This window comes from Diabrotica virgifera, chromosome 4 (genome assembly GCF_917563875.1).
Source record: "Diabrotica virgifera virgifera chromosome 4, PGI_DIABVI_V3a".
NCBI lineage: Eukaryota > Metazoa > Arthropoda > Insecta > Coleoptera > Chrysomelidae > Diabrotica > Diabrotica virgifera.
The window spans coordinates 17504153-17531425 of NC_065446.1; the positions used below are offsets into that span (position 1 = coordinate 17504153).

The window sequence follows — 27273 nt, forward strand, 5'->3', positions numbered from 1 at the left end:
AGTTTGGGCTGAAAACTGAAATGTATTACATTTTTACAAAATTTTGGAATATGTTTAATTACGTAGACCAATTTTAACAGTTGTTTTCAATACAGATTTGAATCATCTACAAATAGTTTCTAATGTCTTTTGATGTCAAATAATTAGGGAAGCTGGAATTCAACAGTTTAGAATTTTACATTGAGTTAATGCAAAATTGTGACGCATGTCAAAATTCTCAATGTATTTTAATTGTATTCATTTTTTTTTCGAATCCTGAGAAAGCTAATAAATATTTTTGAAAAATTTAAACTCAGAATGAAAGACTACATTATTACCGAGGGCTGAAAGTCCCTGAAAACTTCTATAATATTTATTTTGATAAGTTACAGGGCTGAGAATAAAAAAAAAGTGTGATATTTAATTTCAAATATTTCATTCAATAGAAACTGCTTGTTTATTCTAAGGGGCTTTCCGCCCTCGGTAATAATGTAATCTTTCATCCTGCGTTTAAATTTTTCTAAAATACTTATTAGTTTTTTCATGAATCAGTTGTTTGTTTTTGTTTATTTTATTATTTGTCTGTCATAATAAATATAATGTCAGATCAATCAAATACACTGCTCAACATGATGAAATCTTACTAATAGTCGTATCAGTTTTTTTAGGAACCGGCTGTACATACATACATACATACATATCCACAAACATTTTCCCTTTTTTAAATAAAAATTCAGTCATACTTCTAAGCTCGATAACTTTTGAACGGTATAACCGATTTTCAAAATTAAACATGCGTTGGAAAGGTATCTGTGCTATCAAAAGCCGCAAAAGTCGAACTTATATTTTTGAAATTTTTGGTGTTTTGAGAACGAGAAAGAAAAACAGACCCTAAATAGGAATAGACGTAAAATCCACACCCTATGACCAAAATGAAATGTTCACATATGGATGGGCGAGTCTTTTCCTAAACTTTAATTTTTTAATTCAGTCAGATTTAGCAAATCGAAAATTACGTGTATATAATATAGTGTCGCAAGTAGAGGGGTTGTGCGCCACTAGCGAGAATTGCCGTTTTCTGGGGTCGGTCGCCTTGGTCGCATTCTCTCCCAAATCATCTAGTACTTACGACACCAGTGATAAGACAATCCGAGTTCATATCCCAGCCATCCTAATAATTATGTAATTATGGCCGGCAAATGAACTCGGATTGCCCAATCAAACTTAGCATCGTAACCACTACAAGTACATAAACCATGATTGGTTAATAACATTGATTTTTTCGATATAAACTAAGTTTCGATAACCAATAAATCGAAAACTATTAATTTTATCAAAAATAATATAAAACATTTTTTGCTGACAATATTAAAGTTTTTACCAACATTTGCAGTCAAAATATAATAAAAAATTTCCACCCTCGAGATGGGGTGGTAACCACCCCATGTTAAAAGCGTCTTTCGTCATCATATAGATTTTGATCCTTGGACTATACACTACTTATTGTTAAATTTTCAAGCAAATCGATCCATTCTGTAAAAATTGCGAAGTGAAAAGTTTCAGTTCCTGGACGAATTATACTTTTGGAGCTCTATAACTTCTGAACGGCTGAACTGATTTTGATAAAAAAAACATGAGTTTAAAACGTATTGAAAAGTAGTATCTGTTGCATCCAAGATCAAGTATGATAACTGAACGTATTTCAGGAATTATTGAGCTTGAAAAACGGTTTTTCCCATAAGAAATAGATCTGATCATACTTATGAAGCCTATGACTAAAAAATTCGAATTTTCCTAGATGTAAGATATACACCGTTAGACGCGTCCTGAGTCCTCCTACAAACGCTCAGTTATTGGCGCAATTCGTAGGTTGAAATTTTGAGTAATTGTCGAAAAACCAAAATTTTCAAAGTTTAATTTTTCAGTTTTTCGGCTATGGTGAGCAGTGTGTATGTCTCAGGTTGATCGCTTAAGCATCATTTGAAAGCTTAACTCAACCCTATTGATTTGGTATATTTGCGGTTTTCCTGTCTATCCTTGAACCTAAGATATATACGCCCAAAAAATTTGCTATTTTGTATCTACCTAGTCCTTTAGCTGGCTTACGGGTAGTCAGAAGTCAAAAATTAGACCGGTTCTGAATCGGCCCTCACACCCACTTGAAACACAGAAAAAAAAATTCAGATCGGTTTAACTTTTCCACACACATACATACATACATACACCTGGTTCCAAAAAAAACTGATACGACTCTTGACGCGTATTTTGTAGAAAATTGAGCAGTGTATTTTGAAGGATAAATACTTAATATTTACATACTGTCAATGTCACTGCCAAATCTTAAAATTTGTCAGATAGCTTATTCTGTTCCACGGTTATTAGACTTTATTATTAATCTTTATTATTAATACTTTCTCCGCAACTGAGGGTATCTTATCAACTGTATTGTTTTTAAACAATATATGATAAAATAAAAATATTGACAGTTCAAAAATGTGAACATTATTGCATTGTGTGTGGCCTAAGTTTGGGCTGAAAACTGAAATGTATTACATTTTTACAAAATTTTGGAATATGTTTAATTACGTAGACCAATTTTAACAGTTGTTTTCAATACAGATTTGAATCATCTACAAATAGTTTCTAATGTCTTTTGATGTCAAATAATTAGGGAAGCTGGAATTCAACAGTTTAGAATTTTACATTGAGTTAATGCAAAATTGTGACGCATGTCAAAATTCTCAATGTATTTTAATTGTATTCATTTTTTTTTCGAATCCTGAGAAAGCTAATAAATATTTTTGAAAAATTTAAACTCAGAATGAAAGACTACATTATTACCGAGGGCTGAAAGTCCCTGAAAACTTCTATAATATTTATTTTGATAAGTTACAGGGCTGAGAATAAAAAAAAAGTGTGATATTTAATTTCAAATATTTCATTCAATAGAAACTGCTTGTTTATTCTAAGGGGCTTTCCGCCCTCGGTAATAATGTAATCTTTCATCCTGCGTTTAAATTTTTCTAAAATACTTATTAGTTTTTTCATGAATCAGTTGTTTGTTTTTGTTTATTTTATTATTTGTCTGTCATAATAAATATAATGTCAGATCAATCAAATACACTGCTCAACATGATGAAATCTTACTAATAGTCGTATCAGTTTTTTTAGGAACCGGCTGTACATACATACATACATACATATCCACAAACATTTTCCCTTTTTTAAATAAAAATTCAGTCATACTTCTAAGCTCGATAACTTTTGAACGGTATAACCGATTTTCAAAATTAAACATGCGTTGGAAAGGTATCTGTGCTATCAAAAGCCGCAAAAGTCGAACTTATATTTTTGAAATTTTTGGTGTTTTGAGAACGAGAAAGAAAAACAGACCCTAAATAGGAATAGACGTAAAATCCACACCCTATGACCAAAATGAAATGTTCACATATGGATGGGCGAGTCTTTTCCTAAACTTTAATTTTTTAATTCAGTCAGATTTAGCAAATCGAAAATTACGTGTATATAATATAGTGTCGCAAGTAGAGGGGTTGTGCGCCACTAGCGAGAATTGCCGTTTTCTGGGGTCGGTCGCCTTGGTCGCATTCTCTCCCAAATCATCTAGTACTTACGACACCAGTGATAAGACAATCCGAGTTCATATCCCAGCCATCCTAATAATTATGTAATTATGGCCGGCAAATGAACTCGGATTGCCCAATCAAACTTAGCATCGTAACCACTACAAGTACATAAACCATGATTGGTTAATAACATTGATTTTTTCGATATAAACTAAGTTTCGATAACCAATAAATCGAAAACTATTAATTTTATCAAAAATAATATAAAACATTTTTTGCTGACAATATTAAAGTTTTTACCAACATTTGCAGTCAAAATATAATAAAAAATTTCCACCCTCGAGATGGGGTGGTAACCACCCCATGTTAAAAGCGTCTTTCGTCATCATATAGATTTTGATCCTTGGACTATACACTACTTATTGTTAAATTTTCAAGCAAATCGATCCATTCTGTAAAAATTGCGAAGTGAAAAGTTTCAGTTCCTGGACGAATTATACTTTTGGAGCTCTATAACTTCTGAACGGCTGAACTGATTTTGATAAAAAAAACATGAGTTTAAAACGTATTGAAAAGTAGTATCTGTTGCATCCAAGATCAAGTATGATAACTGAACGTATTTCAGGAATTATTGAGCTTGAAAAACGGTTTTTCCCATAAGAAATAGATCTGATCATACTTATGAAGCCTATGACTAAAAAATTCGAATTTTCCTAGATGTAAGATATACACCGTTAGACGCGTCCTGAGTCCTCCTACAAACGCTCAGTTATTGGCGCAATTCGTAGGTTGAAATTTTGAGTAATTGTCGAAAAACCAAAATTTTCAAAGTTTAATTTTTCAGTTTTTCGGCTATGGTGAGCAGTGTGTATGTCTCAGGTTGATCGCTTAAGCATCATTTGAAAGCTTAACTCAACCCTATTGATTTGGTATATTTGCGGTTTTCCTGTCTATCCTTGAACCTAAGATATATACGCCCAAAAAATTTGCTATTTTGTATCTACCTAGTCCTTTAGCTGGCTTACGGGTAGTCAGAAGTCAAAAATTAGACCGGTTCTGAATCGGCCCTCACACCCACTTGAAACACAGAAAAAAAAATTCAGATCGGTTTAACTTTTCCACACACATACATACATACATACACCTGGTTCCAAAAAAAACTGATACGACTCTTGACGCGTATTTTGTAGAAAATTGAGCAGTGTATTTTGAAGGATAAATACTTAATATTTACATACTGTCAATGTCACTGCCAAATCTTAAAATTTGTCAGATAGCTTATTCTGTTCCACGGTTATTAGACTTTATTATTAATCTTTATTATTAATACTTTCTCCGCAACTGAGGGTATCTTATCAACTGTATTGTTTTTAAACAATATATGATAAAATAAAAATATTGACAGTTCAAAAATGTGAACATTATTGCATTGTGTGTGGCCTAAGTTTGGGCTGAAAACTGAAATGTATTACATTTTTACAAAATTTTGGAATATGTTTAATTACGTAGACCAATTTTAACAGTTGTTTTCAATACAGATTTGAATCATCTACAAATAGTTTCTAATGTCTTTTGATGTCAAATAATTAGGGAAGCTGGAATTCAACAGTTTAGAATTTTACATTGAGTTAATGCAAAATTGTGACGCATGTCAAAATTCTCAATGTATTTTAATTGTATTCATTTTTTTTTCGAATCCTGAGAAAGCTAATAAATATTTTTGAAAAATTTAAACTCAGAATGAAAGACTACATTATTACCGAGGGCTGAAAGTCCCTGAAAACTTCTATAATATTTATTTTGATAAGTTACAGGGCTGAGAATAAAAAAAAAGTGTGATATTTAATTTCAAATATTTCATTCAATAGAAACTGCTTGTTTATTCTAAGGGGCTTTCCGCCCTCGGTAATAATGTAATCTTTCATCCTGCGTTTAAATTTTTCTAAAATACTTATTAGTTTTTTCATGAATCAGTTGTTTGTTTTTGTTTATTTTATTATTTGTCTGTCATAATAAATATAATGTCAGATCAATCAAATACACTGCTCAACATGATGAAATCTTACTAATAGTCGTATCAGTTTTTTTAGGAACCGGCTGTACATACATACATACATACATATCCACAAACATTTTCCCTTTTTTAAATAAAAATTCAGTCATACTTCTAAGCTCGATAACTTTTGAACGGTATAACCGATTTTCAAAATTAAACATGCGTTGGAAAGGTATCTGTGCTATCAAAAGCCGCAAAAGTCGAACTTATATTTTTGAAATTTTTGGTGTTTTGAGAACGAGAAAGAAAAACAGACCCTAAATAGGAATAGACGTAAAATCCACACCCTATGACCAAAATGAAATGTTCACATATGGATGGGCGAGTCTTTTCCTAAACTTTAATTTTTTAATTCAGTCAGATTTAGCAAATCGAAAATTACGTGTATATAATATAGTGTCGCAAGTAGAGGGGTTGTGCGCCACTAGCGAGAATTGCCGTTTTCTGGGGTCGGTCGCCTTGGTCGCATTCTCTCCCAAATCATCTAGTACTTACGACACCAGTGATAAGACAATCCGAGTTCATATCCCAGCCATCCTAATAATTATGTAATTATGGCCGGCAAATGAACTCGGATTGCCCAATCAAACTTAGCATCGTAACCACTACAAGTACATAAACCATGATTGGTTAATGGTTCGTCCACATAAGTAGGAATAACAATTTTTAATTTTCTTGTTTTTGTAAAGAATATTTTAATTCATTTTCTTTTCAATATTATGGGACACCCCGTATATACGAGTAGGCCAATACCTAATTCAGTGAGTATGTATTAATTTTTATCATTATTTTCAAGTAAAAACCTTAAAGTTTTTTGTATGTAATTACCTGCCTACTCGCCTCATTTTAAAAAGACAATTCGCCAACCAACTCTCTTGGTTAACAGTCACTTACAATTATTCCGAAAAGTGTATATAAACTCAATATAGTCCTCGCGAGTGATTTATACTACTCAGCAATAGCAGTACGAAAAATAGCAGGCCTGCTCCAGCTTGTGCAACGAGAAATGACAAGGTAGGAAATATTTTTATTACAATTTACTTTAAGGTCTGGTTTTTTTACTGTTATTTTTTTTATTCTACTTTAAATTCACCCTATGCTAAACAGTCCACTAATAAAGCTCTCACTGAGTTAGTAGTCTCCTCCAAGATGATTTATTGATCCGTTACGAGCCTGATAGATCCATTTTCTATATTTTTTTCTTGCATTTTTCATTTTTCTAAGAGGGTAATATAGTCGGGGAAAGTTTCTTTTAAACCTGAATTGTTTGATTTTATTGTCATACTTTGCTAATTTACAAAGATCAGAATCAAATTCAGGTTATTTAACCGCATTTCCTTTGACTTTATTTTTTGTTATTCTTTAACATAAGGCGATAAAATATTCTTTACAAAATTAAAATCACGTATCAATTAGTACATTGGTTTTTTGTTTGTGCCGATCGTTAGTGGTACCTATACCTCAGTTAATGTTGTTTTTTAAGTAAAAAAGGAACACATTAATGTAAAAGTAATTATTATTAAATTGTCAACGTCGGCCAATAGACAAATTTTGTTATAATAATTATTATACAGGTTGACTCTATTATAGATGAAACTGTGTGTTTATTTTACACAGTAATTTTTATTTAAAGGGTTTATGTTTTATAATTATTTTTTGTCTATAAATATTCAAATAGCAGAGGACATAGTTTTCTATTTTATTAGCACAAAGTTCGGTTGTATTTTATTAATTTTCGTGTGGTGAACCTATTTTATTTCCTAACGCTAATTTCATATTTTTCTAAATTTATTAATTTTACATTTAAATTTACAAAATGGCAGATAAAATTAAAAAATATCAATCTTTAAGACAAGTTGAAGTGCAACAAATGACTGAAATTCATGCTGTTGCTTTAAAGGTAGCTGCTGACGATAAGAATTTTTACCCGGTTTTGGAAGTTATGTATGAAGGATTGGAAAAAATTCGTGACAATTTTTATGATCTTCATAATAAAATAATTATGTTAGTTTCTGAGCAAGATAATGAGGACGCGCTATTTAAAGTCGAAGATGATTGCCGTAGTAATTTTGACAAATTATATTATAAAATTAAATTAACATACGTGCAAGCCTTTAGAAAATCTTCAACATCAAGTCAGCAAACTACATCAACTTCACAGTCTCAAAATCCTTTACCTATAAATTATTTTAATTTACCAAAACCGGAATTGCCATCTTTCAGTGGAAAAATAACTGAATTTAGAAGTTTTATAGATCAGTTTGATGCTCGCGTTCATACTCTTACTTACTTACAACCAATTGACAAATTTAATTTGTTACTATCGTGTTTAAAGGGTGCAGCGCGCGATGCTGTGGATCATATTGACATCACAGCAAACAATTATCCAATTGCCTATGATCTGCTTTGTGAAAGGTTTAATAATGTTAGGGTAATCGCTGCCAATTTATGGAATAACCTTGAAAGTTCACCACAACTGACTTCAGAAGATCCAAAAGAACTACGCAAGTTGTTAGATACATTTTCGAAAAATGTGGCATCTCTAAATAAGCTAGGACTACCCACAGTACATTGGGATTTTATACTTGTTCAAATGATTTTAAAACGATTAACTGTTTCTTTAGTAACACGTTTTGAGCTTTTTCATAATAATTCAACCATCCCAAGCTATAAAAAACTGATTGATTTTTTAAATCAAAGTTGTCTCGCTTTAGATAATATTGATTTTCACACTAAACCAAAATCTAACTTTTCTAAAAAACCTAATTCTTCCAAATCTACATCATTGCTTGCTCAAACAGAACCTGAACCAAAATGTTCTATCTGTAAAACTAATGATACCCATGCCATTTATAAATGCTCCGTTTTTTTGGCAAAATCTCCTGTAGATCGATTTCAATTAATAAAAAAGAACAAGATGTGTATTAACTGTCTTGGATCACATCGTTCTAGCCTATGCAAATCTACATGGACTTGTCACTCGTGCCATAAAAAACATCATACACTCCTTTGCTTCTCCTCTTCTAAGAAAGAAGAGAATGTTCAAGATTCGGCGGCATCCACTTTAAATTCAACGACTGGATCATCCGTTTCTGTGTGTTTTTCTTCCGCTGATAAAAGTACTTTGCTTTCCACTGCATGTATTGAGGTGCTTGATTGTCACGGTAACTACCAACCTGTTAGGTGTCTGTTAGATTCGGGAAGCATGACGTCCTTCATCTGTCAAAAGACCCTTAGGCGTTTAGGTTTACGTCCCATGAAAACTTCAGCTAACATCCAAGGATTAGGTTCTATGCAGTCGAACACTAATTTAGGTGGGGTTACCATTTCTTTTAAACCAGTACGTAAATCTTCTCCTATTTTGACAACCGATGCGTTAGTCTTGACAAAAATATGTGAGGATCAGCCTTTATGTAATTTAGAAGTTAATACTTGGCCCCATATTGCTAATTTAAAGTTAGCAGATGATAACTTCTTTCGTAGAGGATCCATAGACATTCTTTTAGGAGCTGATGTATTCTCTACAATTCTTTTGGATGGACGTATTTACGGCAATCAAGATGAACCTGATGCCATTAATACTATATTTGGCTATGTGCTTATGGGAAAAGTAAATATTTCAAAGGCACCTACTCTTACGTCTTTATTTTGCCAAGTTGAAGATACGGTTTCTTTGGATCAGCAAATAAAGAAATTCTGGGAATTAGAAGCAGTCCCTGAAGTTTTTTGCTTAGCTCCTGATGACGCTAAAGTGGAAAATATGTTTATGAATACTTATACGCGTGAACATTCAGGACGCTTTGTAGTAGATCTACCTTTTAAGGAAGAAAATCCTGTCTTTCCTAATATTAGATCACTTGCTCTTAGTAGGTTTTATTCATTAGAAAGAAGGCTTCAAAAATCTCCTGAACTTTATGACCAATACCGCACCTTTATGAAGGAATTTGTTGAGCTCGGTCACATGGAACCTGTCCCATTGAATAACTTCGATTCACCTTATGTTTACTATTTCTCGCATCATTGTGTTTTAAGACCTGAAAGTCTAACAAGTAAATTAAGGGTCGTTTTTAATGGTTCCGGGCATCTTCCAAATCAACCCTCACTCAATGACAAACTATTCACTGGTCCTAAGCTTCAGACTGACATCTGTACAATTTTGATTAATTTTCGATTGCATGGTTATGTAATTACGGCCGATATTTCTAAAATGTATAGGCAAATTTTAATTAATCCTACTCAAACAGATTATCAAAGAGTACTTTGGCGTTCTAATAATTCTGAACCTGTTCGAGATCTTCGTATCAACAGAGTTGTTTATGGTCTCTCTTGTTCTCCTTATCTTGCTATTAGATGTCTACATCAGTTGGCTAATGATGACGGGGATTCGTTTCCTCTAGCAGCCGAGGCACTTAAAACTGGAACCTACGTTGATGATATCATTTCTTCCTGTCCTAGTTTCGAAAATGCCTTAGCACTAAGAGACGAACTTATTGCCTTACTTGCCAAAGGAGGTTTTGAGTTGAAAAAATGGTCCAGTAATGTACCCGATTTATTGAAAGGATTAGCTGTATCAGATTTAGCAATAAAACCTCTTACATTTAATGATGATATTTCGTCCAAAACACTTAAAGTATTAGGGTTGGAATGGGACGCTTCTTCGGATACATTTGCTTTTAAAGTTCAAGTTTTAGACTCTTCTTGTACAAAACGTCATCTTTTGTCCAATTTAGCAAAAATATTTGATCCTCTTGGATTTTTATCTCCAATAACATTTCTAATTAAACACCTTATTCAAAGAATATGGACTCAAAAGATTGGTTGGGATGATGCCCCATCAAAAGAAATTATCCGTTTGTGGAAAAAATACATTGATGATGTAGCATATTTGAGTAAATTAAATTTACCTCGTCGTTTATTAATTGACGATATTTTACGCTTAGAAGTTCACTGTTTTGGTGACGCTAGCGAGAAAGGTTACTGCGCTGTCTTGTACTTTCGATGCTTATCACCTTCAGGCCAACCTTTTGTTTCTTTTGTTATAGCTAAATCTAAGGTCGCACCCATTAATAAGGGACTTACTATTCCCAGATTAGAATTGTCTGCTGCGGTTTTAGTGGCTCGACTAGTCTCCTTTGTTTCTTCTGTTATTAAAGATAAAGTAGAAATCAAGGAAATATACTGTTATTCTGATTCTGCTGTTACATTACGTTGGTTACAATCTTCCCCTCATCAGTGGAAAACTTTTGTGAGCAATAGAGTAGCTTATGTGCAGGAACGAGTAACTTCTTCATGTTGGCACTATGTTCCTTCTGAAGAAAATCCTGCTGACATTGGTTCAAGGGGTTGCTTACCCTCTGAGTTAATTAACTGTTCCAAATGGTGGGCGGGGCCAACCTTCTTACAATCTGATCCGCTAACGTTCTTTGAACTTAATTCAAAGGAGTCTACTAATGTAAATTTGGAAGTGCGGACTGTCGCATTGATTGCTGAAATTCCCAATAATTTTTTAGATATTTTATTGGATCGTCATTCGTCTTTAAATAGGTGTGTTCGATGTTTGTGTTACATTATTCGTTTTTTCCATTATGTAACCAAAAACCGATATGGTAATCTGGAAATAGGTTGTTTAAGTTTATTGGAGCAACATAACTCCTTACTGGTTTTTGTTAAACGAACACAGCAGATCTTTTTTAATACTTTAATAAATTTTATCCAAGATAAACAGCTGCTTCCAAAAAATTTAAGAAAGCTTTCACCTTTTATCGATGCAAAGGGAATTCTACGTGTAGGTAGTCGCCTAGCTAATGCGCCCATTTCGTATGATCGCAAATTTCCGGCATTACTTCCTAACAGTTGTAAATTAACTGATATGATTATTGAATCTACTCATCTGCAATATCTACACGCCGGGCTTCAAACTGTTCAATACCTAATTTCTCAGCGTTTTTGGATTATATCTTCCAAACGAGCCATTCGTAGAGTACTGTCTAAATGTGTTAAATGTTTTAAGGTGAATCCTTTGTCCCCAGTTCCGTTAATGGGAAATCTACCGCTAGCTCGAATATCTCAACTAAAACCTTTCAGTAATGTTGGAGTTGATTTTGCGGGCCCTTTTCCTATAAGAGCTTCCAAACTTCGAAAGTCTCAAACTCTTAAAGCGTATTTGTCGCTTTTTATTTGTTTCTCAACAAAAGCTCTTCATTTAGAGCTCGTATCTGATTTATCCACTGACGCGTTTTTAGCTGCGTTTAAGCGATTTGTCAGTCGTAGAGGCCGATGTCAACATGTTTATAGTGACAATGGCACTAACTTTGTTGGAGCCAGAGCAGAACTTAACAGATTGGCATCACAAGCTGCTTCTCATGAATCTATTCAATGGCATCTCATTCCCCCTTCTTCTCCACACTTTGGAGGTTTATGGGAATCTAATATTAAGACGGTAAAGGGTCATTTAATTCGCACAATTGGAGAACAAGTACTAACTTTTGAAGAGTTATATACTATTTTTTCTCAAATTGAGGCCATCATGAATTCGAGGCCAATATGCCCGTTAAGTTCAGACCCAAACGATCTTAGTGCGTTAACTCCAGGACATTTTTTGACCATGGAGCCTTTGAGTGCTCCGGCCGAAGAAACGTTGCTCGATGTTCCGCACAATCGGTTGAATCGTTGGCAATTATTAAATAAGTTGCACCAACAGATTTGGGAACGGTGGTCTAAGGAGTACCTCCAAACTCTTCATCAAAGGGCTAAATGGAATTCTCCGTCTCCAAACGTCCAACTAGGTACCTTAGTGGTAATCCGTCAAAATAATATTCCCCCGCTACAATGGCCTTTGGGCCGTATAATTGAGGTTCATCCTGGATCTGATGGTATAGTTAGAGTGGCCACAGTGAAAACTAATAGTGGTATATATAAACGCTCTATAGTAAAATTATGTCCTTTGCCTTTTGAGCCGTAACAATACTGCGTATTGTGGTGGGCGGTTGTGGTTCGTCCACATAAGTAGGAATAACAATTTTTAATTTTCTTGTTTTTGTAAAGAATATTTTAATTCATTTTCTTTTCAATATTATGGGACACCCCGTATATACGAGTAGGCCAATACCTAATTCAGTGAGTATGTATTAATTTTTATCATTATTTTCAAGTAAAAACCTTAAAGTTTTTTGTATGTAATTACCTGCCTACTCGCCTCATTTTAAAAAGACAATTCGCCAACCAACTCTCTTGGTTAACAGTCACTTACAATTATTCCGAAAAGTGTATATAAACTCAATATAGTCCTCGCGAGTGATTTATACTACTCAGCAATAGCAGTACGAAAAATAGCAGGCCTGCTCCAGCTTGTGCAACGAGAAATGACAAGGTAGGAAATATTTTTATTACAATTTACTTTAAGGTCTGGTTTTTTTACTGTTATTTTTTTTATTCTACTTTAAATTCACCCTATGCTAAACAGTCCACTAATAAAGCTCTCACTGAGTTAGTAGTCTCCTCCAAGATGATTTAGTTAATAACATTGATTTTTTCGATATAAACTAAGTTTCGATAACCAATAAATCGAAAACTATTAATTTTATCAAAAATAATATAAAACATTTTTTGCTGACAATATTAAAGTTTTTACCAACATTTGCAGTCAAAATATAATAAAAAATTTCCACCCTCGAGATGGGGTGGTAACCACCCCATGTTAAAAGCGTCTTTCGTCATCATATAGATTTTGATCCTTGGACTATACACTACTTATTGTTAAATTTTCAAGCAAATCGATCCATTCTGTAAAAATTGCGAAGTGAAAAGTTTCAGTTCCTGGACGAATTATACTTTTGGAGCTCTATAACTTCTGAACGGCTGAACTGATTTTGATAAAAAAAACATGAGTTTAAAACGTATTGAAAAGTAGTATCTGTTGCATCCAAGATCAAGTATGATAACTGAACGTATTTCAGGAATTATTGAGCTTGAAAAACGGTTTTTCCCATAAGAAATAGATCTGATCATACTTATGAAGCCTATGACTAAAAAATTCGAATTTTCCTAGATGTAAGATATACACCGTTAGACGCGTCCTGAGTCCTCCTACAAACGCTCAGTTATTGGCGCAATTCGTAGGTTGAAATTTTGAGTAATTGTCGAAAAACCAAAATTTTCAAAGTTTAATTTTTCAGTTTTTCGGCTATGGTGAGCAGTGTGTATGTCTCAGGTTGATCGCTTAAGCATCATTTGAAAGCTTAACTCAACCCTATTGATTTGGTATATTTGCGGTTTTCCTGTCTATCCTTGAACCTAAGATATATACGCCCAAAAAATTTGCTATTTTGTATCTACCTAGTCCTTTAGCTGGCTTACGGGTAGTCAGAAGTCAAAAATTAGACCGGTTCTGAATCGGCCCTCACACCCACTTGAAACACAGAAAAAAAAATTCAGATCGGTTTAACTTTTCCACACACATACATACATACATACACCTGGTTCCAAAAAAAACTGATACGACTCTTGACGCGTATTTTGTAGAAAATTGAGCAGTGTATTTTGAAGGATAAATACTTAATATTTACATACTGTCAATGTCACTGCCAAATCTTAAAATTTGTCAGATAGCTTATTCTGTTCCACGGTTATTAGACTTTATTATTAATCTTTATTATTAATACTTTCTCCGCAACTGAGGGTATCTTATCAACTGTATTGTTTTTAAACAATATATGATAAAATAAAAATATTGACAGTTCAAAAATGTGAACATTATTGCATTGTGTGTGGCCTAAGTTTGGGCTGAAAACTGAAATGTATTACATTTTTACAAAATTTTGGAATATGTTTAATTACGTAGACCAATTTTAACAGTTGTTTTCAATACAGATTTGAATCATCTACAAATAGTTTCTAATGTCTTTTGATGTCAAATAATTAGGGAAGCTGGAATTCAACAGTTTAGAATTTTACATTGAGTTAATGCAAAATTGTGACGCATGTCAAAATTCTCAATGTATTTTAATTGTATTCATTTTTTTTTCGAATCCTGAGAAAGCTAATAAATATTTTTGAAAAATTTAAACTCAGAATGAAAGACTACATTATTACCGAGGGCTGAAAGTCCCTGAAAACTTCTATAATATTTATTTTGATAAGTTACAGGGCTGAGAATAAAAAAAAAGTGTGATATTTAATTTCAAATATTTCATTCAATAGAAACTGCTTGTTTATTCTAAGGGGCTTTCCGCCCTCGGTAATAATGTAATCTTTCATCCTGCGTTTAAATTTTTCTAAAATACTTATTAGTTTTTTCATGAATCAGTTGTTTGTTTTTGTTTATTTTATTATTTGTCTGTCATAATAAATATAATGTCAGATCAATCAAATACACTGCTCAACATGATGAAATCTTACTAATAGTCGTATCAGTTTTTTTAGGAACCGGCTGTACATACATACATACATACATATCCACAAACATTTTCCCTTTTTTAAATAAAAATTCAGTCATACTTCTAAGCTCGATAACTTTTGAATGGTATAACCGATTTTCAAAATTAAACATGCGTTGGAAAGGTAATGATCTGTGCTATCAGAAGCCGCAAAGGTCGGGCTTAAGTTTTTAAAAATTTTGTGAGTTTTGGGGACGGGAACGAAAAACAGACTCTAAATGGGAAGGGCCGTAAAATCCACACCCTTTGACCAAAATGGAGATGTAACATATGGATGGACGAGTCTTTTCCTATACTTTTAGATGGGATTTGGCCCAATTTTCAATTCAGTCAGGTTTAGAAAATCGAAAATTTCGTGTATATATAGTGTCGCTTGTAGGGGTGTTGTGCGCCACTGGTGAGAACTGCCGTTCTCTGTGGATATTTGGTATCAATTTCAATATCAGAGCAGCAGCCAACAAAGTGACCATAGCAATTATGATATCCAACCTCCGCTAGTAGATGGAACTTTAAGAAGATGGTATCAATTTAACTAGTTTAGGAGATGTTGGAGGATTTAATCTGTGTGGCCTTTTTTTTAACATTCAAAACTCATTGTTATTCTAGAAGGAGGTAGGTGAGAAGAGTAGTCACCCCAACCCCTTATGCTTCGGAGGACCATTTCTCATGCTTTCGTTAGTACTGACCAAGTTTCCCACTGGGATTGGTTATCGCAATCTTTCGAAGGATTCTTCGGGTTTCCGGGGTTTCACCACTAGTTCAGAGAAATAAGAAAAAAAAAATATCCTGTTGGTGACACAATCAGGCCGGAACCAAATTTTTTGAGTAGTATGGACATCTATAATAATAACCTATATGTTTCCTGCAGCCGATTTTGATGATATACATAGTTATAAACAAATAATGAAGATCAAAAAACGGTAAATTTTCGCTTTTTTCGGTAATTGAGCATTTTAAACAAAGAGAGTAAGAAACTCATAAATCGTATAAAAAAAACTTCAATATTGCGTTCGCTGAGTATGTCTATCCTTATTGGTTGCTTAGAAAATTGCAAAATATATCATAGATTTTGAGTTCTTATAAATATTCATAACTTATGTAAAAATGAACTTAGAACCATCTTGTTACACAGAATGCTGAGACTTCTTGTGCTTAAATCATACCCTAAATTTCAAAGCAATCGGTCAAATAGTTTAAAAGTTATTTAATTTGTTTATCCCAAATTAATTTTTTTTGTAACACTATTATAAGTCAGAAAATGATAAAGTTATAGTAATACTTTGGATAGTTTATGCAAGAAAAAGATTTACACTATTAATTTAATTAAAAAAAATGCCAGAAAATAATTCTAAATATTACAAGATTATTTTGCAAAATCATGTAAATTAAAAACAGGGGGGGGCTAACTTCGTCCATAATTGTCCTAGGACAATTGTTTTTCTTTCTAAATGTGTATAAAAATTCAGTCTTTCTAAATATGAAAAAATAAATTTCCCACGGGTAACGGTTAAAAACTTATTATTAATTATTGTCTATAAGTAAGCACAAAATCGACAGGTTTTAAATTTAGAATATAATTTAAGCAAAAGAAGTCTCAGCATTCCGTGTAATAAGAAGGTTCTAACTTAATTTTTACATAAGTTATGAACATTTATAAAATCTCAAAATGTATGACTTATTTTGCAATTTTCTAAGCAACAAATAAGGATAGACATATTCAGTTAACGCCATATTGAAGTTTTTTATATGATTTATGATGAGTTTCTTATTCTCAAATTTGTTTAAAATGCCTATTTTCTTAGTAATAGACGAAAAAAGCGAAAATTTACCGTTTTTTGATCTTCATTTGTTTATAACTATGTATATCATCAAAATCGGCTGCAGGAAACATATTATAAGTTATTAATATAGATGTCCATAAATACTACTCAAAAAATTTGGTTTCGGCCTGGAGGGGATGTGTCACGAGAAAAATCTTATTTCTCTGGACCACACGTGGAGGTTAGAGTCGAATTGAGTAGGAGAGGATAGGGATGCTAACTGGATGCAGCGTCATAGTTTGAGCATCACTACTCTATTTGAACTACAAAAAATGGAGATTACTAGGGCACACAGTGGTCCAAAAACCCGAAAAGATGCCCAAAATATGAAAGCGTTTTTTGATTGGCATGAAATTAGGCATCCAGGGGTTTTTGAGGTCGCTAATTAGGAATCCGAAATCTAAATTGCAAAAAACAAAATGGCGGATGTAATATGGCAAGTTTATGTATTTTAAATATGTAATACCGTCGAAATTTCATATCCGGGGGTTTTTGAGGTTGTTGATTACGAATCCGAAATAGAAATTTCAAAAAAAAATGGCGGAAACGATCCGCCAATTTTTTATTCCAACGTTAAATTCGATTATTAATCATATGAAAGTAAAAACTAATTTTTACTTTCTTTTTCAACAATACTGTACCTGACCCTTCTATCTACGATTTTATACTACGATACTGAAATAACTAAAGATCTACATACAGTCATAACAACTACCTGAATGCTGCGGCATGATCTGTTTATTCTGCGTTGTTAACGATTCATATTGAAACTCACAGCGCAGAGCGCTTTTACAAAAAATTCTCGCAAAACCAAAGGGGCAGATAGTAGCAGCTAATTTTTTTAATCTTAACCTTTAACTACACGCGCTGGCGTATTTTGTACGCCAGATATAGGAATTCCACTGCAAATATATTTAAAAATTTAGTTTTTGACCTTGTTTATCTCTCTAACCTATCACTGGAATCGTAATTTCCAGTTTATTATTTGTTGTTTCCGGTGGTGGACAATATACTCCACGATTATATTGATATAAGTAGTAATATAAGTTCATATTTCAATTGTTTTTTAGTCAGTATGGCACAAAATATATTTCTCTTTATAAATAATAATTTTTCTCCTGTAAAAAATCACATTTCAAAAAAATTTTTATTAGTAATTTTATTTATCATGGAATCCAGTTATTCCATGATTCCAGTTATAAATCCCAATTGGCCTACTGAGAAGGAACTCCAAGTATTCACTGATGCCGAATAAGGTTTATAACAAACAACTAAGTGTATTTTTTCAAAAAAAAAAACAAATCCGCTGTTTTTAAGTGTATTTTCTTGTGGCGTATAAAGTACACCACGCGTGTAGTTATGTTATAACTTGATGCGCGGGTAGTTAAAGGTTAAAGAGAGAGATATAAGCTAAAAGATGATTGAAGTAACATCTTGGATTCGATGGAATACATAACTATTTGGCTACCTGAAAATTTAATTTTTTTCAAAATATATACTTTCTTATTACTTAACTTCAACTTAAATCTACTAAATATAACACATATACAAATATTTTAATATTATCGGCTTTTATTAAAGATGGCTCCACGAATATCCTCCATTTTGCAGAATTGAATTTGCACACTTAGTTTTCGAGATACACGCACAAGATTGTGCGTATAAAATATTCATTATTCTTAACTGCGCTTATGTTCCGTACAACGGTCAACTTTGAACTAAACTGGAAATTCTGATATGCGAAATATAACTCTGGGGTTGCTAACACTGAATAGGGAATTTAATTCTCTTTTAGAAAATGTAATAATATTCTCTAAAGGATCAATTTTTTTTTGACTTTTGGCCAGCTTTTAGGGATTTTGGACCACTGTGTGGATTTTGACCACACTTAAGTGTCCGATAAGTACTTAGCCTCCAAAAGCATAACGAAAATTTTGGAAAAGTGGCTATTTATTTTTCAATATTGTCTTCTTTTAGCTCGATACACTTGATCCAGCGATGCTCCAACTTCTTTAATCCGTCCTCGAAAAATATGTTTTCTCGAGGTCTGCAAAGTAGGCTTCCATGGCGGCGATATACTTCTTATTCGACTTAAATTTCTGCTCTACGAGTTACTTTTTCAAGTTTGGAAACAAAAAGAACTCCTAAAAAGCCAAATCTGGAGAATGCGGTGGATGGGTCAGTAGTTCGTAGCTCAAACTTTTTTCAAAGAGCACTTTTTTCTTCCCCAATTGGGCCTGTTTTTTCTGCAAGTCGACGTCGAATCTACCCAAAAATGCGACATAATAAAACCCTGTAATAGCTTGTTGCCATTTTTCAGGGAGCCGATATAAATCACACTTTGTGAATCCCAGAAAACGGTAGCCAACATCTTTGCGGCCCATAGAGCAATCTCCTCCATCTTCACAGCACATTCGCGAAGTGGCGCCCACTGTATCGACTGTTCCTTGGTTTCTGGTGAGTACCGGTGGATCCTAGTTTCGTCTACGGTTATGAAGCAACGTAGAAACGCCTTCAGATTACGCTTAAACAGCCTCACAAATTGCTCTGAACTCTGAAGTGGTCTCATGGTGACGCTTGTTGGCGTCAGTGCAAAAACGCGGTAGCCATAGCGCCTACAGCCTCCTCATGCCTAAAATTTCATGCAAGCTATGACTCACGCGATCTTTTGAAATGCGTACTATCTCAGCCATCTCGTGAGACTCCAGTCCATGCTCTACCGATAGGGGATCGTTTTTGGGGCATCTGAGCGTGACTTATATCGAAAACCAAACGTGCAAGCACGTTGAAACTCAATAAATTAATTTTTGTCGGTCGCCACTGAAGGAGAAGAGCCGTCGTACACAGAACTCAAGCGTTCGTTGATTTAACTGTGCGGTTTCCCTTAAAAAAAAAAAGAATCGAATCACCGGCTAATATTGCCCTTTTTCATTTTTCTAAAATCCTCAGACACGCTGGCTTCTACACGCGGTCAAAACAAAACTATGAGTCCGAGTCGGCTGAAATTTTGACATAGGCGGTCTACAAGAATATATTATGCGATAGTAGATTTCTCTTGCGATAGTGGCGCCATCGGGTGGAGAGGATAAGTACTTATTGGACCACCCACGTGTACGGTTTTGAAAATTATAATAGTACTTTATGCCAGATTTTATGAAATAATTATGAAGTGATTTTTTTTATTCTCTAGGTTTCATGTTTTCGTATACTGTGGGCTAATTAGCAAAATACAAGGACAAGTTATTTACCAGCAATTTTATTGCTGGAATCGAACCTTATGATTCTATATATTAATAATATAGGTATACAAAGTCCGCAGATGGTGTGCTACTTTTTTATAAACAAAATGGCACCCGAAAATTGTGTTTTTTCAATTTTTGCTCTATAACTCCAAATATTTTAACTTTACACCAAATACACTCAAATATAAATTCACCGTAATTAAATTCTGCATAGAAATTTGTTTTTCCCGATTTACTTCGACAAAAATTTTCCCCGGAAAGTGCGGGTTTTTCCAACAAAATCTTTAATTTTCAACTAAAATTTTAAATAAGTACTTGTTTATCAATAATTAAATAACTTGGTAAGATTAAAGCTCTTTCCGCATAGATTATAATTCCAGACGCCGATAAAAATTAAATGAACAGTTTAGCAACAATTGGATTGTTAATTAAAAATTTACGGTCGCTATAATAACTACAATAATTATGATACATAAGAATATAACTATGATTTTTGTATAAAAAGACACTGTATCTATCTAATGCAGTTTACAGAATTAAAATTGGACTATTTGAATGGCGCGTCCTCAGGAATATTTTAAAATTATTAACAATTTTTTGGCTTATAAAAAAATAGAATATCTCGGGTAATATTAAATTAAATTAAATCATGATGAAAACGGTATTGCAAAAAAAAGCGGCAGGACGCTTCTTTTAAAAACGTTTAATTGTAATTAGTGGTTCCTGAGATACAACCGGTCAAATTTGACCGGCATTTACGACAAATATATAAACAATAGGATCATAGTTTTCGATCCATAACCTTTTTATTTTTGTCCTCTTTCTCCACACCAATTTTAATATCTTTAAAATACTCATAACATATATTATTATAATAAAAACTATCGATAATACGAGTGAAAATTGCCAAAAATAGCAAAATTCCAATCAAAAATTAGGTTGGAGAACATGTAATCTCAAAGTTCAAAATCGGTATACGTTAAAAAAATGCGTTTTCTCGGCTTCCCATAGAGCAATTTTCTTCACTATTCTTTTGTTCCCAAGTAACTCGAGTAGAGCCATCTAACTAATGCATTATTAAGTGTCAAACTTGCTTTTGTTTTGGTATAATAGATTAATTTATGTATAGCAGACCTTGGACTAAGTTACATAAACTTACTACAAGTGTACCTTTTAACGTTTAAAACACAAATATTCTCATTTGAAAGTTGTATAATTATTTAAACAATCTTTATTTAAACAAATTAAAAATTTTTGTTATAATAAATAAATTAATTAATTATAACAAAACAAAAGCAACTTTGACATTTAATAATGCATTAGTTAGATGGTTCTATTCGAGTTACTTGGGAACAAAAAAAGAATGAAGAACATTGCTCCATGGAAAGCCGAGAAAATGCATTTTTTTTAACGTATACCGATTTTGAACTTTGAGATTACATTTTCTCCAACCTAATTTTTGATTGGAATTTTGCTATTTTTGGCAATTTTCACTCGTAATGTCGATAGTTTTTATTATAATAATATAATATGTTATGACTATGAGTATTTTAAAGATATGAAAATTGGTGTAGAGAAAGAGGACAAAAATAAAAAGGTGATGGTTTGAAAATTATGATACTATTGTTTATATATTTGCCGTAAATGCCGGTCAACTTTGACCGGTTGTATCTCAGGAACCACTTAACACAATTAAACGTTTTTTCTTTGAAAAGCAGCGCCCTGCCGCTTTTTTTCCAATACCGTTTTCATGATTTAATTTGATTTAATAATTCCCGAGATATTCTATTTGTTTATAAGCCAAAAAATTATTTAACACTTTAAAATATTCCTGAGGCCGTCTAAATAGTCCAATTTCAATTCTGTAAACTACATTAGATAGGTACAGTAACTTTTTATACAAAAATCACAGTTATTCTTATGCATCGTGATTATTGTGGTTATTATAGCGACCGTAAATTTTTAATTAACAACTCAATTGTTGCTAAACTGTTCATCTAATTTCCATCGGCTTCTGGAATTATAATTTATGCGAAAAGAGTTTTTATACTTCTAAGTTATTTAATTATTGATAAACAATTACTTATCTAAAATTTTAGTTGAAAATTAAAGATTTTGTTGGAAAAACCGGCATTTTCCGGGGAAAATTTTTGTCGAAGTAAATCGAAAAAAACACGTTTCTATGCAGAATTTAATTACGGTAAATTTTTAAGTGGGTGTTTTTGGTGTAAAGTTAAAATATTTGGAGTTTTAGAGCAAAAATTGAAAAAAGCACGATTTGCGGGCGCCACTTTGTTTATAAAAAAAGTAGCACACCATCTGCGGACTTTGCATACCTATATTATTAATATATAGAATCATAAGATTCGATTCCGTCAATAAAGTTGCTGGTAAATAACTTTTCCCAAAAATGGCCTATTCACCGATTATCTGCCCAGACTAGTAGTATGTATTTCCATTGATTATATTATATTTTACCTTTTATAGGTCTACTAGTACAAAAATACTTACCTTATTGCCTATATCTAGTGCTTTCAGTACCGATTCGCTCATCCCATGATGTTCCATAGCGAGAAACATCGTATTTAGGACAATGCAGACTGTTATGGCAAGTTCAAACAAAGGATCCTTGACGATCTGATATAATCCTTGTTGGAACTGCAACCATCCTTCGTAGTCCATACAACACGACTCGCATCCAGAGCAGTTCCTGTCTGGTATTTGTTGATCTGTGGAAAAACAATAAAGTTTTATCAAAAATGGCAATATATGGAATTAGACGCATCGGAAAAGTCTTGCGAGGTTTGTAGAAAGAGACATCTTTAATTGTTTTGAATAAATAATAATCGATTTGTAGTGATTATGCTCTTTTTTTAAACCAGGAGTAGTAATTCAAATTTACCGCGTCGTAATGCTTGTTTGTAAGTGGTCCAACCTCAGGCAAGTTTACTCAACTGCTTTGAAATTTTGACACAATTGATATTAATGAAATTTTTACACTATTGGCATTTCATAGGTTAATTAAGTTACATCGACGATTTTTTGTAATTTCTGCCTTATTCCTTTAATTCACCCGTGTTGAGCTGGCCCCCCCACTTGCAAAAATTAAAAAACAAGTAGCCCTGATTTATGAGCTATTTATGAGCTCTCATATTCCGCGAACTAAAAATTTTGAGCTCGTTCCACTGAGCAGGAATTTAATACCCTAGTGGGGGGGGGCTGAGTCAGCCCCCCCACTACTTAAAAATAGGAATATTGAATCGGTTTTTGCGGCAGAATTACGAGCTATTTATGAGCTCTTGAAATTATATAGTTTCGATTTTTGAGCTCATCCCCTTCACCCCCATAAAACCCTTTAATTGATTTAACTTAAGAGAAAGATGCTGAGAAAACTTAAAATATATCGTATTGCGGATATAATTCCTATAGCTTATATACTCTAAGAATAAACTATTAAATCAAGGGCATTTCGGTTATTGAGCTACAACCCCTTCCCAAGAAAACCACCCTATCTTCCCGGCTTAAGAGAAAGTTGTACTTAAAATGCGTTAAACTAATTATTTGGCGACTACATATCATTTAATAATTTATAAGCTTCCAAATTACGCGCACTTAGATCAGTAAATTGCAATTTATTTTGTATAGTGCAGTCACTGAAGGTAAAAATCAACGATTACCTTCAATTTCGGTGAACCTTCATCGATTTTCACGAAAATTGGTCAGTGGTTAGAGGATACGTCAAGAAACAAAGGTGACATGGTACCACCTTGCGCCTTTACCCTGAGGGTGGATACCGCCCCTTCTCGGGGGTGAAAATTATTTTATAAAAAATAATTGCACAAATCAATAAAAGAACAAATTAAAAGCAAAATTTACTATATAAAGTTAATAAAATAAGTCAATACTTTTTAAGTAATTAAAGATCAAAGATTTTAATTATTTGTGAAGAAAATGCATGTTTTGAAGAGGTTTTTTGTAAATCACTGAAAAACTGTAAGTTTTTACAAAAAAGTTAATAGTAGTTTAATTCGTATAGCTTATATTCTAAGAATAAACTCTAAAATCACGCGCCTTTCGATTATTGAACTACAACCCCTTCGCAAGAAAACCATCCCATATTCCCGGCTTAAGAGAGGGTTGTACTTAAAATAATTTAAATTAATTATTTGTCGACTATATATTGTTTAATAATTTATGAGCTCGAGAAATATACGCATCTCAATTATTGAATTGCCATTTTCTTTCTATAGTGCAGTCACTGAAGGTAAAAATCAAATATGACCTTCGATTTCGGTAAATCTCCATTCATTTTTACGAAAATTCGTGAGCGGATTTTGATACTATCAACTTTTTCTGGATCTTATTTTTGATGGGTATTTCTAAGTACTTTGACAAGTATTTAGTACCTAAGTGTTATAAAATGCATCTTTTTCCCGTTATTTAAGCGTGAACCCTTAGATTTGAACAGTCGCGGAAAAAAATATACATTTAATTACCAATAACTTACTTTAAATTAACATTAAAGGTTTTTCAAGTAAGCAATTTATTATATTTTTTATTAGCTTCAATTTTAGTGATGAAAACTTTTTTGTAAAAACTTACAGTTTTTGAGTCATTTATGAAAAATCGCTCTAAAGCATGCATTTTCTTTCCAAAAATTAAAATATTTGATCTTTAATAACTCAAAAAGTATTTATTTTAATCACATTATATAACAAATTTTGCTTAAAATTTGCCCCTCTCTCGATTTGTGGGGTTATTTTTAATAAAGTAATTTTCACTCCCGAGAAGGGGTGACATATACCCCAGGCTAAAACCCCAAGTTGTTATTGTCAATTCGTGAAAATAAATGGAGATTTACCGACATCGAAGGTAATAGTTGATTTTTACCTTCAGTGACTGCACTATAGAAAGAAAATGGCAATTCAATAATTGAGATGCGTATATTTTGCAAGCTAATAATTTATTTAACGATATGTAGTCGCCAAATAATCAATTTAAATTATTTTAAGAACAACTCTCTCTTAAGCCGGGAAAATGGGGTCGTTTTCTTGCGAAGGGGTTGTAGCTATATAATCGAAAGGTGCGTGATTTAAGAGTTTATTCTTAGAATATAAGCTATACGAATTAAACTACTATTAACTTTTTTGTAAAAACTTACAGTTTTTCAGTGATTTACAAAAAACCTCTTCAAAACATGCATTTTTTTCACAAATAATTAAAATCTTTGATCTTTAATAACTTAAAAAGTATTGACTTATTTTATTAACTTTATATAATAAATTTTGCTTTTAATTTGTTCTTTTATTGATTTGTGCAGTTATTTTTTATAAAATAATTTTCACCCCCGAGAAGGGGCGGTATCCACTCTCAGGGTAAAGGCGCAAGGTGGTACCATGTCACCTTTGTTTCTTGACGTATCCTCTAACCACTGACCAATTTTCGTGAAAATCGATGAAGGTTCACCGAACTTGAAGGTAATCGTTGATTTTTACCTTCAGTGACTGCACTATACAAAATAAATTGCAATTTACTGATCTAAATGCGCGTAATTTGGAAGCTTATAAATTATTAAATGATATGTAGTCGCCAAATAATTAGTTTAACGCATTTTAAGTACAACTTTCTCTTAAGCCGGGAAGATAGGGTGGTTTTCTTGCGAAGGGGTTGTCGCTCAATAATCGAAATACCCTTGATTTAATAGTTTATTCTTAGAGTATATAAGCTATAGGAATTATATCCGCAATACGATATATTTTAAGTTTTCTCAGCATCTTTCTCTAAGTTAAATCAATTAAAGGGTTGTTTTGGGGTGAAGGGGATGAGCTCAAAAATCGAAACTATATAATTTCAAGAGCTCATAAATAGCTCGTAATTCTGCCGCAAAAACCGATTCAATATTCCTATTTTTAAGTAGTGGGGGGCTGACTCAGCCCCCCCACTAAGGTATTAAATTCCTGCTCAGTGGAACGAGCTCAAAATTTTTAGTTTACGGAATATGAGAGCTCATAAATAGCTCATAAATCAGGGCTATTTGTTTTTTAATTTTTGCAAGTGGGGGGGGGGGGGGCAGCTCAACACGGGTCTTTAATTCGTAGATTTCTAGTCTTAGTGGAGTCACTGAAGGTTTTCACCTCCGATTTCGTTGAACCTCCATCGATTTTCATGAAAATTGGTAAGTAATTAGAGCATACCTCAAGGAACAAAGGTGACATAATGCCAACTTGCGCTTTCACCCTGGGGGTGGATGCCACCCCTTCTCGGGGGTGAAAATTATTTTATTAAAAATAATGCCATAAATCGATAGAGGGACAAACTATAAGCAAAATTTGTTATATCAAGTTATTAATATAAATCAACACTTTTTGAATTATTAAAGACAAAAAATTTTATTTTTTCGTAAAAAAAAATGCATGTTTTAAATCGGTTTTTCACGTATAACTCAAAAACTATAAGCTTTTACAAAATAGATATTCTGACTGAAATTGATGACAATAAAAAACTGAATACATTCCTCACTTAAGGAACTAAACTAATGTTAGTTCAAAGCGAGTTATTGGCAATTGAATGTGTATTTTTTCGACGAGTACTCAAATCTAAGTATTCAAGCTTAAATACCGGGAAAACGATGCAATGTATAAAATATACCTGCTTATCATTTGTCAACGTACTTTGAAATACCTATTAAATGAGCTTCAGAACAAGTTAATAGCGTCAATATTAAGCAAGTTATGATGAAAATAAAAGAACCCTTTCGAATTTTTAGGAAAAAGTGAAAAATAAAACATACGCCATTTCCACAAAAATTAAAATTTATAATAATCCTTACAACAACTTCTTTATATTAGCATAAATAATGATTTCAATAATTTTGACCGGCTTAGAATGCATATTAAAAAAAAGGTATAATTTAAAAAATCATAATTTTTAAAATGATTGTAATTTTCATATTTTTTTGATAACAACTCCAAAAATACTCAATATATGTAAAAAATGATAAATACCCAAATTTTATTTTATTCTGCGTCAAATATTTTACCTGTTTTATTATTTCCATAGGGTAATAAATAACCGAGATAGAAACGTTTAAATCTTAAATTTTGCTGTGAAAACCATGCAACCGGGGCCATTTAACCTTTTATTTTAAAAAAAGTGAGG

The 27273-nt window shown here is 32.7% G+C and overlaps 1 protein-coding gene across 2 annotated transcripts in view; it reads right to left on the bottom strand.

The window, feature by feature from the left end:
* Positions 1–27273, bottom strand: part of LOC114335819 (sodium channel protein 60E-like) — a 384114-nt gene that overhangs the window by 187265 nt on the left and 169576 nt on the right. For both annotated transcript variants that reach the window (XM_050649033.1, XM_050649032.1), the window contains exon 11: positions 22627–22844. In XM_050649033.1, the coding sequence (XP_050504990.1) occupies positions 22627–22844 (218 nt within the window). The remainder of the gene's footprint in view (positions 1–22626; positions 22845–27273) is intronic.